Here is a 15,683-nt window from a genome sequence, read left to right as displayed (position 1 = left end):
TTGCTTTTGTTAACTCACTTCGTTTGTTCAATATGCAGGGCTCTTTATGGAAATCGATAAAACTTATACATACGGAAACTTCTTTGTCAACCCGACGTCTCTTTCTTTTAAAATGCGTTAATCCTCTCGGGATCATTAAAGTTGTTTGTGATCTTTAATAAACTACATGTGCAAACCTAATTTCTGTTCTATAGGCTTTGATAAACTTAGGCCATATTCGGCAGGTGATTTCAAGGAACACGGAAGGAATCAAGAAATTGACTCGTCTGACACGAATCAAGTAAACTCAAGCTTAGAAACGATTTTAATAACACCGCATTGTCATTCTTTTAGATTGATCAATTCCCTTAGGATTAAATACTAAGTTGTTTGGGATCAATATTTGACTTAATTAAGAATTCAATATTCTTCTCTATATAGCTTTAACCCATATAAAGCTAGCCTGCGGCCTGCGGTTTTCTCCGCAAAAGAATTGAACAGTTTTCAGTTTCGTCATCTTCATTAGGACTATTGGAGACGCCATTCATATTAATGGCGGAAGGAATCGTGATAAATCAGCGCCTGATGCCTTTGTTGACCATTTTTCTTTGTTTGGCATGCATTCTCTCCCGTAAAAAAGCCGCTCGCTGATTGGTTAATTAAACTAGCCAATCTCGGCGAGAGGCCTTTGAACAAAAGTAAAAATTTACACGCGTGAGTTTAGTGCCAGCTCTGAACCAGCAAGGAAAACAGTTGATAAACGCCAAGCTTATCTTAGCGGGCTTTTAAGTGCATCACAGCTTGTAAGACAACAACTAAGGTAAGCCTTGAGGTTACACGTATTTTCTGCTTGTAGTTACCAAAGACCATGTCAGTTCATCAAAGTGTGCATAATTGACTTGCAAAGACCATGTCGGTCACACCATCTGCAGAATTCCAACAAAGACTCAAATCTGTGTCTGGTCAACTGGCTGCTGTTTGGGGCCAGTGTCTTTTGATTCGACCTCACAAGTAGCTTCCGTAACACTTATAAGGTTGGCTCACACTGCATGTTGCAGTAAAAGGTTTCTATCAGTGTGACACGCCTGTTTTTGTGAAAAATTCCGCTGCGGGGACGAACAAACTGATTTGTAATTACAAACTCGTTAAATGCTATACAGAGTGGTAGAAGAAAGTTTATATTTTTTTATTATTTTCAGCTAGAGAACGACGCTTCTACTTCTTTTAGAAAGGCCATTTAAAAGTTTTCTTGCGGACCAAAAGTATATACAGTCGAACAGTCGAACGTAAGCTACCATAAATGTCAAGTCTATGTGGTCGCTTACAAGAGCTTCCAAATATAGTAATTTGATTAGAAAACTTTTGGTATTTTGGAAAACTGGTCGCTGAGGAGAGGTGGTCGCCGGGGGTGGTCGCTACCTGTAGGTTCGACTGCAGTTACGTTTACGGGCGGGAAATAACATTGATACAAAATACTTAAGGACTCCGATAGTTTTGAAATATGATAAAATATGCATGCAACTGTAAAACCAGTGGAGATAACTCATAAATCTATATGACAGGATTCTTTATTGTTCTTATTCCAAACGTTATGCTGCCACCGTGCCGCACCTAAATTGATTTGGTGTGGCTGTGCTTTCGAACGTCGAATTTCATTCAGTCCCCGCTAAACACCAAAACCAACCACGAATAAGTTAAAACACATTAACATAAATTATGACTTCAGTTACAAACTTAATTCAACCTGCTTCGAACATCTTGTTTAAGTCAGATTAAGGGTCTTTTAAATCTAGAGTAGATCACTTTGCTTTGATGAGTCCGCAGTTTAATAACCTTAAATGCATATACTCGTATACTGTAATGCAATGATGAACTTTGACTCCCAGACTTTTCTTTGTTTCTTTCGTTGAAACCACAAGGGAGGCTGGACTACTTAGCAATTTGTCCTAATCTCAATTAAGTGTAATTAAGGACACCAAGCCAAGACTTCACAAGGTCTGCAAAACTATTCATGCCGGAGAAGCGTTCTAACTCACTTTATAATGGGGAGTTTAAGAATCCCCGACGGCGACGCCGAAGACAACGTCGATTAAAAAATGAATTTATATTTTACCTTCGAATCTCGAGATACTCTAATGTCATTCAAAGCTAAATCTCGAACACAGCGATAAATCTGAAATAAAAATTTGAAATTTAGCCGTCCTGGTTCACGTTCTCCAGACAACGCAAAATTTGGTCACTTCACGTTGTTGTTTTGCAGAGGACAGAAAAGAAACGTGCCAAGAATTATAACGCGAGTGCACAGTCATAATCTTATGTTCAGTGACGTTGCCGTTGCCGTCGTGGGTTCTGTCCTCGTGTACCGGTTCACAAGAACCGATACAAAAGACCCAACAATGTTCAACAGCTAAACAAAGGTTCGTAAAGAAAGGAGTACAATGGTTATTCCCTCTGTATACCGGTACACCAGGACACAACCCCGTCGTGGATTCCTTAAGCTCCCTATTTTGTTGATTCAAAACGCGGTTCTGGTTTGGTAGCCGAATGAGACAAAGGTGGAGGTATCCCAGGGGAAATCAGTCCAATCCTCTCCGTGTTTTTTTTTGTTTTTTTTTTTTTTCGATATCCCACGGGAATTTCACTCTAAGAAGCTGAAATTTCCAGAGGTTGTTAATTATCGCGCATAAACGTTTAGATATTGCTGCTGTGTCTTTACTCATCAATTTTCGTGTCATTTTTCAACTAATATTTCAAACACGAGAGACAATGTTTCATCGGGATATCTAAGCACCGAGAAGACAGTTGAAAAAAACGACGCGCAGCGGTGTATTTTTGACGAAATTGGAGGCGTTTTGACAGCCACGTTTTGATATATCTTTTCAGTTGAAACAAAAACTAAGGAGTAAACGGAGAAGTAAAATCGTCAAAACTGATCTAGGCTAATCAAAACCGGTTATCCAAACTTCTTCATGGTTGTAATTTTCTTTGTTTTAACTCGATGAATTATTAATTTACGGTGTTGAAATCCGAGGATGGCGGTTTCAAGCAGAAAAACGATCATATTTTTAGCTGGAATATTGTTTAGGGCATTACACACACATGCATGATAGATACATAACACTTAGGGCCCGTTTCTCGAAAGACCCGGAAACCTTTTGTGCCCGCAAAGTCATTTTTAGTTAATTGGTATTTAAAGACAAGGAGGTATATACTCCCTACGCCTGAAACTTCTTTCATTATATAGACACGAATGCTTTATTTAACAAATAAAGAGGACAAAGCCGTGTATTACACTGTGATAAAACACGACGGTGTTCTCAATGTCCGGATATAGATTTTACACGCGCAAAACAATAAAACACGCTTTTTCTATGTTTTATACAACATGGGTTTTTGACCAATCAGAGAGCGCGTAGGGTCCTAGCTATGTTATAATGGAAAATACACCACGCGTAAAATTCGTACGAAGCCTCATCCGGGACTCGGGTGGCGTATTTTTCATACCCTTACTAGTGAATATATGGATGATTTCACTGATATCAAGTTTGTCTCTTAAATTGGGCTTGAATTCGTTGGTGTATGATCGAAACACCATCGGGTCTTCCTCAAAAGTCTTCGGCAATCTTCGGAATTCTTCAGTAACCTTTGGAAATTCTCGAAACAAGTTCGGCAACGTTCGTGTGACCTTCGAACAAGTTTTGGCGAATTTTTTGGAAATCTTCGGAAAGCGGTTGGAAATCTTCGGAAAATCGTCAAAAATGTCTATATAATAAAAAAACACGTCTGCATAATAAAAAGAACACTACATTTTGTTACACGTTAGCTTGGAGAAATGAATTTTATGTCCTCGAAGCAAGAACAATATTGTTCTTGCCACTCGAACATAAAATTCATATCTTCTCGCCACCGTGTAATAGGTATGAAGGGAACCTCGGTGCATATTAACAATATATTCATAAAAGAGTTCTGAAGTCATGAGATTTGACATTTTGCTACGGTTTTCCGGGTGCGAAAACTCTTCGGGAGAAACGGGCCCCTGGTTTGATTTGTTGCCAAGTGTTTTGTAGCGCCGACATCCCTCCAACCGTGAACAGAACGAGTCTTTTCTACCTCTAAACTGTGGTCTTTGTTTTCGCAACAAAGCCAGCGGTCGAGTCATTGCCCTGTCGTTACCCCTGCGGTTTTCAAAAAGAAGCAATAGACGCCGTACTAGTTCAGAATTATGTTTAAATAATATTTAACATGTTCAACGAGCTGTTGTCATGCCGCATTTCAATAAAATCTTTCACGCCTCTAATGTCCAAGCTGAAAACAGCCTTACATGACCTTGCATGCAACATGTTTCTTATTTCACCAGGATCTTTGACAAGACGATGATGTATTGGGGGATTTTTATGTTCGCTGTTCTTACAGCTTCCAGGTTTGGGCAAAGTTACGGTGAGTAAAAGTCGTCGTGTTTGAAAGCAAAGCTAAAATTATTGAAAACAAAGTCAGGAGTAATATCGACTATTAATACATACTGCACCCCCTGAATTTTTTTTTTAAATGTCCTTGCCAATTTGGAAAAAAAAACTTACAATCACCACCAATAAAATTTACTATTTCTGCCTGCATAGTAAAATTCTTCTCTCGTTTTGAACTCATACTTTACCTTATCTTACCTTCGCCTTGCCTCGCCTCTCGCCTCGCCTCGCCTTGCCTCGCCTCGTCTCGCCTCGCGTTGCCTGTCTTACCCTTACCATAACCTTAACTTACCTGTTTCATTTACAGGCGACGATTTCCAGTGCCCAGTTTGTCGGGGCCGAGGAGATGACCCCAAAGCTGATTGTGACAAGAAGATCAAATTTGAAAGCTGTAACCGAGCGAATGCAATATGCGAGTCCACCCTCTATACCTATGGAACATTTACTCGTCAATGCTCTGATACCTACACTTACCAAACGTCGCTAGGATACTGCGAAAAAATGAACAACTGCAAAAAAGTGATGTGCAGGGAGCCGAGGTGCAAAGCTGAGTTTCCTTTAGGTAAATAAATACTATTGTTAGGTCTTACGCAGATGTTTTCTTGACAAGTCACCGAACTGCTTTCGTCAAAGGAGAGATTGCATGACAATACTGCATGCTTGTGAAACGTTCAGTTTCAGTTTGGAAAAATTACACAAATAATTATTACAACAACTAATGGCTTGAACCCAAAAGCCGTCAAAACTCTATGATGGTAATTACTGCCAAATGTTTGTTTTACTTTTACTGTCAAAAGCAAAAGCACTAACAACAATATTAAGGACGTTCGCGCGAAAATTTTCCAGTCGATAGATTCTTTTAAATTTTTACTGCAATCAGATAATGAGTTACTTGTGTCAGAAATGAAAAAAAAACATGGGGGTCACCGACTTCGTTTCAGAGATAAAGCGCGTGGAAAACAACCCTGATTTTGAAAAATTAGCGCACGTAATTCAGCATGGTCTACAGGGATTCAGTATAGCTAAAAATATCGAAGGTGAGTCAACGGAGGAAAACGATCCTAGTCGTATTATGTAGAAATGGGTCTGTTACGTAAATAATTCCAAATTTTAACAGCCTTTTCACAAAACGTAACCCTTCGAGAGGCATTTGAAACCCTCGCACAGATAAACGAAAAGTTAAAAAAAAAACGGAATTCGATGGTGCATTCTGCAAAAAATTCAAACTTCTAGTCGATAGATTTTCTTCAATTTTTTCGCTAAACGTAGTCGGTAGAGAAAAAAATCCATCAAAAGAAAAATAGGGGTCACCGGACGTCCAAGATAGTTAAACTCAGACAAAGCTATAGCAATGGCCATGTGCCCTATCATTGCTCATTTTATTACTTAGCGCGCGCTCATATTCTTACCGAACCGGTTCCAGAAGTGGTCGAGTTCCGTCCCGCTGATTGGCCAGACCTTTTTCACTTGCACGAGTGTGAATCAGAGCGTAAATTTTTGGCGCGAAAAACATGACTGACATATCGCACTTCTCATCTGCTCCGCGCGCGATCGTCGCGAAAACAGAAAATGATTGCCATCAAAACGTTTACGAGTACTGTTCCCTAACTCAAATGAATTTATTTGTGTCTAGTGCAGTATGTAGCCAGCAGACAAACGGCGAAAGCTGTTCCGTTGAGTAACGCCTCCTGAAAAGACAAAACCGTGTTTAAACCGATCGAGAATTATTTGTTTTAGTCTAGATTAACCAGCTATCGACCAGTGAGCTGCCTGACAAATGCTATAAACTTATGAGATCTAGCTTGCATCGACAAGAATCCGAATAAACTAAAGATGACGGAATTAGTCGGGGAGAACTTTAGTTCTGTGAAGCTCTCTTGATTAAATAACGTTGAGAATCGAAGTCGCAACGAACGGCAGAGAATAAAAGCGCTGTTCCCAAAAAACCTTCATCGATCGATGACTGCTTTCAGCACGGTGAAACGGCCGATGCAAATTTGCTCCGATGCCCTTTCTTTGTAGAGAAGAAAACTTGGTCATTCATTAAATCAACTAAAAGTGTAACAATTACACAAACTGCAAGAACGGCTCTGTTCTTCTTCGAAAGATGCAAACTTAATTCTCTCAAACTATCCGGATCACACAGGAGCTCAGTTCGCGCCCGTATTAAGTAAAAGCTCCATAAAATTCATATCCATAAAATTCATATCCTTAAGTATATCCGAGAACAAAAGGTAAAGCTAAATGAAGAGATTTTTATAGTACTTGAACTCAGCAGACATTTGCTCTGAGAGTTGTTTCGTTGAACGCGCGCGACGTCATGACGTATAGTCAGTACTTGTTTGTTCATTGGTTAATGTGTATTTACGTCAAAGGTGGAAAAATCCACCGGTAAAATTTGGCGCGCTGCAAGTGGGAAAAGTCCTTTCCAACGGCGAAATCAACAGGCCAGGGAAGAATTATTGGAAAGGACTTTTAGAAAGTCTACCCCTGGGTCTCCGAGGATATTAAAGGACCTACAGTCACGGTTATGCATCTTGAAACGTTTAGCCTAAATTTTTCAAATTCGTCGTTTGTAATCCGTGTCAATCAACTTCAACTTCAACTTCACTTTATTTTGCACTTACATTTGAAATTAAAATTTTAGCATAAAAAAAGAAAAAAAGATAGAAGTAGTAGAAGAAAGGAAGTAGTAGAAGGAAGGATTACTAAAGGAAAGAGTTCAAAGAATTGTGCATCCTTAACCATCCTTGTTCCTTTATGGTTTATTATCATTTCTTGGGTGTTTTTTTATCTTAGTAAACTACTATTTTCAGGTTTCTTTCAATTTATTCATTACTTTGTACACGACCAAAATACCGTGACTATAAGAATTGCATGATGTTGCTTACATATAAAGCTTGGAAGAATTGTTGTTTTTTTTTATATATTCATCAAATTAAATAGAAGATGGTGTGCCATGTTCCCTAAGAAAATGAAATACAATGCATGTTTGAGGTGTAGAAAAACTGCTTGTGACCGCACGAGCGCAAAGCGAGTGCTTTCAGCAGTTATTCTTAAAGAACATACTTTTTAGAAACATCACCTTTTATTTGGTTTAGAATAAAGCATGCATGGATGGCATGCATGGTAGTGCTTGCCAGCATTCTGAAAGCCCATTCCCGGTTTACATTGTAAACACTCGCACTCGTTTTCCCGCGCTTTGCGTCGGCTACATATAATTACGACACTAAATTGAAAACTGCTCTATTACCATTACTATTACTGTTGCTGTTGCTGTTACTGTTGCTGTTGCTGTTGCTGTTGCCGTTGCTGTTGCTGTTGCTGCTGTTGTTGCTGTTACTGTTACTGTTACTGCAGCCTGCTACTGTTACTGATACTGTTTCTTTTACTATTACTACTACTATTACTCAAAAGCTACAAGTGTATTTGTTTATCCCTTTCGCGCTATTTTTATTCAGTGTGTCCTTATTGTGCAAGTGACGAGTCACTGGAAGACTGTGACAAGAACCTTGAGACCCAAGAATGTCAACAGTGGGAGACCAGGTGCTTTGTCAGGAAACAGAAGTACGGTCTGACCGACTACTTCATGCGAGGCTGCATGGATCCGAAAACGGCAGACGATATCGCCTTGGACTGCACTCAAGGCGACCTGAAAGACGTTTGTCAGTTTGGAACCTGTCAGGAGCCTGGGTGCCTCGCATCTTTTGAAAACTGAGCTTGACGTCACGGCACTGGGCACATCGTCAGGTAATATTTCACGTGAACTTTTGATATCTGTCCGTCATAACCTAACTTGTTTCCTCGTTTATAGCTTGAAGACCGGTTTTCACTCGCGCGCGGGTACAAGTTCAATTAAGTTTACTACTGACACGTTTATCGTCATGCAGTCTCTGTTATATCTACAATATCGCTTTTTGAACTTGATGGCCTTTTTTTCCTTTTTTAATTGCAGCACATGACTGAACGTGGATCAAGCAAATACGTAATGATCAGTGAACTACGACGACTTTAAATTAATTCAATCAAGCTGTTCTCTGATTTTAACATTTTGTCTTCTTCTCTGAAGTTTGCGTGTGATGAATAAAAAAAGTGCAAATAATACAAATACTCTGCAGTTGTAGTTATTATTAAGGTTTTTCTACTGGCTAAATTTAAGTACATTGCAACAGTCAGGGTGTGAACAAAGCTTGCGCTGTTACACCAGGGGGGCACTCCTATATAAAATGGACGGGGGGTGCTCGTTGTACGCTTAGTGGGTTAAAAAGCGCTTTTGGTACTTCTCACGTGTTCAGCCTCAAAAGGTCCACAGCGGGGGCTTTAATAATTTGCGGTACCGTATATGGAATTCTCTTTGACGATCGTAGCTTAATAGGAAATAACACACAAACTGCGGTGACAAACATGACAATAAAGCGCATGTTGGAAAACAAAATTCGTTTAACTTGACGTTTCGTATGTTTCGACATACATCTTCAGAAGTGACCGTTGAGAATACAAGTAACAACTAAATTCTAAATTTAAGTCAAGTAGCAGATTAAGGCGGGGGTACACAGGAAAACACACTATTTTTTCAAACTTTTTTCATGGCTAAGATTTAATTCTAAACCATGACAAGGTATACTTTTCTAGAAAGCTTAAAGACCAAAGATTATTAAAAATATATGTTTTGTACCCTAGAACTGTATTGTAACCTGACACCGGTTGATTAAACCTGCCACCTGCTGAAGAATACTAGGGCTTACTTGAGAAAAGATAACTCCCAGAAAAATTGATCAAAATGAATAATTTTTACATTTTTTAAAAGAAGACAAACAGTTTACTGTTTTAAGCATAGAAAACATTTGAATAGTTAACAGCACATAAAATGGCGACCAGTCAAATCTAATACAGAAAATCCGGCATAGACCAGCATACATTTCAATGCATAACCTCGACAAAATGCACTGGATGGAAAAGTTTTTAGCTTAAAACACAAAACCTACTTAGAACAACAAATCCTGAAAAAATTTCAGCTCAATTGGACAAATCCTTGTCAAAATATCTTTCCTCAAAGGCAAAAAGAACTCGTTTTGAGAAAACGAGCTTTGAACTTACAGTCACAGAAATGTTTCCCAAAATACAACTTTAATACCTTAAGATTCAAATTCCGGCAAAAACAAAAATTCGATCTTTTACAGAATTTTCATGTGTACCCACGCCTTAAGCGCGTCTTTTTTCCAAGGCTCGATGACAGAATTTGAAAACGTCTGCCCACCAAACTTTTTCTAGAACTTTTCGATAACATAATTGTAATAATGCCCCTTTAAAACACATATCCAGTTGATAAAACTTCGAGATTCGAATAACCCGGCTCCATCCAGATTTGGGAAAGGAAGAACTCGAGCAGTATGTTGTACGTTGTGATCTAACGTCAAATTAATATTCCCATTGCAGATGTACCGTAAAATTTGCATTGGTTAAGGCTGGGGTCTGCATGAAGGCCGTATTTTTGCTGGGTATTGTGGTTTTAATGCAAATATCTCGTTCACGTTTCAAGCAGTCAAGAATCTCTCTGCTCATCCTACATATCTATGTTTTGGGCTGTTTTGTAAGTTTTTTGATGATTTTTAGGTATATTTGGAGATAAATAGTTTTTCTCAAAGGTTTAGTAAAATTTATGGAAATAGGAAATTTTGAAGATTTGGTGTTGCTTTAAAATTAGAATTTGAAGTTAAAAATTGGTAGACGTACACCAAACAGTTGTCCACCAACCTGGGGTGCCCTTTCGGGGGCGTTCAACTGTCTGGTGGTGTTCCATAACCTTTTTGCCCCTTTTAATCCCTCTTTAAACTTCCTAAAATTTCACTTAAATTCTTGTTTACTCCCGCCTTAATTCTTTTTTTACTCTAGGGAGGTCGATTATTGGAGACTGGCCACTTCTTCTTTCTAACTTGCCATGTCTGAAAGTGCGTAAATAGCAAACAGTGAACTAGATTCACTAAAATTGACTGCAAACCGACAAAAAAATATTACAACTCTGAACTACGCTTAACTAACTACGTCAGGTACTACAATTGGAGGAAAGGAACGTATCCTAGCAAGTATTATTTAGAGAAGAGGCACTGCTATTACAAAAAATTAAACGAGTGTTTCCTCAAGTCTGGGCTGGGTTAAAATACGGTAGGGTCCTCAATCGAATCATTTAGCCTTTAGGTTGATCTCGGCTTTTTTATTAAGTGCACAAAGAATAATAACACGCGAGGCGAAATATCTGTTTGCTTCCAGTATGTCAGACTGACTGCTTACTGTCCTTTTATCTGTCTGTTATAGAACACCTCAAGTTGGATCTCAGCTTTGCAATGTCCCCAGCCAGTGCTCGAACCCGGACCGAAAATAATTTTTTGAGAAGCACTCCAAACCTGAGGGCGACACATGTGACTTTTGAAGTGTTAAATAAAAGACACTGCGGGAAATAAGAACTTCTCAACTTCTTGGCGCCACATTCGAAATATAATTTCCTCATACTTATCACAAAGACTACAAGCAAGAGAATATGATCTGATTCTCTGGCTACAAGATAAGATAAGATAACTTATTTAATCTGGTATATTCGCGGACTGATGTATAACACAGTGAATGATTTTACAAGTGACAAGGGTTTTTTTGGATGCCATGAATTGTTGAATAATGCCATAAAATTGGCATAGACAGAGTGTAGTCGTGTTTTCATTTTTTTCTTTTAATGCTTTCGTCTAAAAAGACAGCGAGTGACGTTAAAGAGCGCTTCCTCGCGAACTAAGCGAGGAGTCCGTGAAATTTCTTTTGCGGTACGGTGATATTTCTAACCTGCTTTGTGTTTGCACAAAAAGACAGTATTTGTAGTAATCCCGTTCAATCGTACAGGTCCCGAGGGACGGGTCTTAGTGCCGAGCTCCAATGCATCTGTTTTCCTTTGGTAAAATCTTTATATACCATTTGTCCTAGCACATTCTTTTCTCTCTTCTGTAAATCCATTGTATTCTTTTTTTTTTTAAGCTGGATCAAGAAACTTATCAGTTATTTATTTTGCTTTGTTGCGATTGAAACCGTTTTTTCATTTTTTTTTTTTCTTCAACACCAACACTTGAAGATGTTACATTGTCGAGCGGGGTCATTATGTTACTCTCACAGTGCCTCTCTCCACCCAGGTGTATAATTGAGTAGTAGGAAAAATATACCGATGGTGATCCTGTAATAAGCCAACATTCCATCCAGGACGGGGTGGCGGGGGGGGTGGAAATACTCCGAGCACGCTACTGAAAGTGGAGTCAGTTGTCAGCTTTATGAGTTATTAGGCTCCAATGCAAGACTTACTCATTTCAGAGGTGACGTCACATCATTTAACTTTGTAGACCGGAGGACAAAATTAAAATACCCCAGGGCACTTTTTCTAACACCTCGCAAACAAAGAACAACACACGGCTATTTGCCTGTACAGCATCAAAACTTATGAAGTCTTCACATGATATGATTTATACTAAATTCATAGCATTTCGTTGTTTTCCATTGAGTTTTTGTATATTAAACGGCACTATTTCGACCTCGTTATTCAAGCGAAAACAGATTTTTGGAGCCATACAGTAAACAAAATAACACGACTATCGGCTGGACGATTTTCGCCACGCGATTCGATTCTGAATCAAAATTACCGCGCGCAAAAGAAAATTTTATGTATAGCCGATTTCAAGGCTAAACTAAACATCAACCAATTGACTGTATCTTTTGATTTGCACTGATGAAAAAATGATCGATGTGTTATCTATGCTGAAGATGTGTGTAAAGAATGGCTTACAGACTTAAATAGAAATCCACAAATATGAGAACAAACTGGATTTAAAAATGTAAAAACATCATCATGGCCGGAATACCAAATACAACGACCGAACATGAGTGAAGTACAGTCCCGACCGGATATCGATATCTAGAAAATGAAAGTTCAACGCTTGCTTGTCACAAGAGCATGTTATATGTGGTATTTTTGAAAGTTCTCTGAAATAGATTCATCAAAAGAAGTTAACTAAAGCGCTATCACAACAGATCGGTGAAAGTTGAAACAGTGGAGACAGCTGGAGGAAACCGAAATCAGAAAACGTAATGTGGACAATGCCGAGGAAGTTCTTTCTAAATAGCACTTGACCGAAAAGGAATACTAACAAAGTGAACGAAAAAGCTTTATATGAAGAAACTCTCATTCTGTGTTAAAGATTCTTTTTTTTTTTTTGCTGAACACTTTGCTGTTCGTTCAGCGATGACACGGTAAGAGCGCAAAGAAAATTTACCAAGAAAGGCAGATCACATATAATTTGTTTATCTCTTTCTTGAAATTGAAACATGGCACATGGCAATTTGGAACCGGTTTGAGATCTGGAAAGTTACTAGCCTTTAACGTGATGGACTTAACCGTTTGACGTGAACAAGGAAAGAGAAAAGAAAAACATTTGGATTGTGATTTTCTCAAACTTAATATGTTTTGACTGCAGCGTGCAGTCTTGAATGTGTTTGTTTATTTAATCATTCAAAAGAAACCAATAACGATAAATTTGCAAGTTCAGATCTGAATGCGTTTTGCTACGCTCTGTGGTATGAGTGTGTAATATGGCCACACTAGTGTGAAGTCTATCCGATGTTATTAACTCAGCAATTGAATCTAAAAATACGGTTAAACACGATTTAATTTTGTTATCAAACCAACCGAACCCAAAAGAAAACTTTATGAATAGCCGATTTCTAAATTAGACATCCATCAATCTGTCAATCAATCAATCAATCAATAAATCAATTGTATGTTTTCAAGATGAAAAACTGATGTGCTATCCATTTATACAGAAAGCGTGGTTCAATTTATGTTTGCAGACGGTAAATGAAATCCATTCGAGGTGTACCGAGTGATATGTATGGTGTTCCGTTGCGAAAAATTATGGAAACAAATTGTGTTTAAAATTTAAAGAGCATCATGGTGGGAATACCAAAAACTGCCACTCAAAAGTAGAATGTAATAGTTCATATTTTAAACTTCGCGTTTTCGATAAAGCGGAAATCGGAAGTCGAAATCTAGAAAATGAAAGTTTAGAAAGTATCGTGTTAAAATTTCGTATTTTAAATTCTCCGGTGAAATAGATCAATTCTGAGGATGTCGAACTGTCGAAGCTCAAAGTACGTATATACTGAAAACTGAGGAGTTAAGATAATTGGAAATTTTCAACAGCGGCATCATTAAAATTCTAAATTCTGCATTCTAAATTGTTTGTCATGGAAAGTTGTTCTTTTGATATATCCTAGACAGGCAAACATTTGTCTCTATGCTGATTGTAATATCAATTCAACTTGGCGTTTCAGAATTAGTATATTTTGAGATTTGCGATTTCTCAGGTCATCAACTCTCTTGTCACAATTAGAAACAGATCATTATCTTGTTTCATTTCAAAAATGTTTAGACGCGACAATGCGTTCTGTATTTCTCCTCCGGCTGCTGAACGGTCTGCCTCTCCTTCTGTTACCCCGCGGGTTCCACCAGAGGACTTGCCATGTACTGCAGTCATCTGGTAACATCTGTTCCCCTCATGACTCAAACAACTAGTAGATTCTTTCTAATTTTTCTTGATATGTACAGGTGGTGCATCTGGTTTTCAATTGTGTGGTTAGTCGAAACCCATTGTGGCCTTATCCACTCTTTTGTTTGGAAAAACGGAAACTCCAGTTACGAGCTCGTGCTCTGCACGTATGTCTGCAAATCCCTTTCCATTATTGCTCAGGTCACCTAAACCATGTGTGCCCTTCACCTCTTCACAACCGCTGTTCCAGCTGCCAATCTTGGTATTCATAACGTGCCCCATTCAGGGATGGTCAGTTCTCTTTGCGGTCGGTTCTTGCCAAGCACTTTTTTGAGTCTTTCATAAAACTGGTCTTTTACCGCCTCACAATCATCATTAGTTGGTGTATCACACACGGTAAATCTTGTGAGTATCCTTGCTTGTTTTGATTCTGAATGTGGCGCTCTTGACCTAAAGCTAACTGGCTCTCAACCTATGAGAGCGTTCCGCCTGTCGTATGCAGCGCCCTATCGTGTGTATGTCCAGAGTAAAGTATCGTCTCCTGTGGCGAGGCGGAATGTAACTGATTGAATCCATCTTGTCTCTGCAATCCCGAGAAGGCTAATGTTGTACGTTTTCATCTCCATGGCGACCATGGATGTGGTCTGTTGTTCTTCCTTCGTTCAAAAGTTATTGTGTGCTGTTTGGACGAAAGAAGAATGGGTCTGCTAGGTTTCCGTTGATGTTGGCTTCTTTCCCTATCTGGCGTCACGGTTCGTGACATGAACTCCTTTCTTCCATGGTGCTATACAAGGGGTAATTCCTGTTGTCATGTTCCAATTTACCGCGCCTCAAGTTTGACAAAAAATTCAATTAAATTTCCGTTGAGTTGTAACTCTTTTAAGACGCCTGTATAGCATCAAAACTTACTAAGTCTTGACATGATATGACTTACACTAAATTCATAGCATTTCGTAGATTTCCAAAGACTTTTTGTATATTAAGGGACATTATTTCGACCTTGTTATTCAAGCGAAAACAGATTTTTGGAGCAATACAGTAAACAAACTAATAGTACTATCGGTTTGACGACTTTCGCCACACGATTCGATTCTGAATCAAACCAACCGCGCGCGAAAGAAAATGTTATGAATAACTGATTTCAAGGCTAAATTAAACATCAACCATTTGATTGTATCTCTTTATTAGTCCTGGTGAGAGGGTGATGTGCTATATACTGACGTATAAAGAATGGCTAACAGACTTCAAGAGAAATCCATTAAAAAAGCCTAAACTAGTTAGTGACATATCTATGGCGTTCTGTCCACAAATATAGAAACAAATTGGAGTTAAACTGTGAAAACATTATGGCTGGAATACCAAAACCAACGACCGAACGTGAGTGAGTTACGTCATTTCAAACTTTAAGTTTTCAAACAGTGCCGACCGGATACTCCGATATCGAGAAAATGAAGGTTGTACGCTTGCTTTTTACAAAAACATGTTAAGGTCATTCCACTGAAATAGAACCTGCACTGAGATTTTTGTGAAACTTTGCCTATTGATTGTTTATATTATAGGAACTTAAATTTTGAAATAAAAATGAGGGGTCCCCATGTTCGTTTAGAAGCAAAAGCACCTTGTTTATACCCATATAAATCCTTATAATAGCACCATGATTGTAGTCAAG

General features: G+C 38.6%; 1 protein-coding gene across 1 annotated transcript; it reads left to right on the top strand.

Moving 5' to 3' along the window:
* Nucleotides 1-690: 690 nt before the first annotated feature.
* LOC149105914 (uncharacterized) lies at nt 691-8,550 on the top strand. Its single transcript, XM_089271717.1, has 5 exons — nt 691-799; nt 4,337-4,416; nt 4,750-5,004; nt 7,904-8,192; nt 8,398-8,550. Exons 2-4 carry the CDS (start codon nt 4,353-4,355, stop codon nt 8,158-8,160), a joined length of 576 nt encoding a protein of 191 aa, XP_089127843.1. The 5' UTR covers nt 691-799; nt 4,337-4,352; the 3' UTR covers nt 8,161-8,192; nt 8,398-8,550.
* Nucleotides 8,551-15,683: the final 7,133 nt, after the last annotated feature.

This window comes from Orbicella faveolata, unplaced genomic scaffold, assembly GCF_042242905.1.
Source record: "Orbicella faveolata isolate gen_17 unplaced genomic scaffold, um_ofav_v1 contig_34, whole genome shotgun sequence".
NCBI classification, from domain to species: Eukaryota; Metazoa; Cnidaria; class Anthozoa; order Scleractinia; family Merulinidae; genus Orbicella; species Orbicella faveolata.
This window is presented reverse-complemented; position numbering and strand designations above follow the sequence as displayed.

Bases quoted from the DNA above. Each gene is read 5' to 3' on its own strand.
- LOC149105914 (XM_089271717.1), top strand. From the start codon at position 4,353: ATGATGTATTGGGGGATTTTTATGTTCGCTGTTCTTACAGCTTCCAGG. The intron at 4,417-4,749 runs GTGAGTAAAAGT...TTTCATTTACAG, and splicing joins CAGGTTTGGGCAAAGTTACG to GCGACGATTTCCAGTGCCCA. The intron at 5,005-7,903 runs GTAAATAAATAC...ATTTTTATTCAG, and splicing joins CAAAGCTGAGTTTCCTTTAG to TGTGTCCTTATTGTGCAAGT.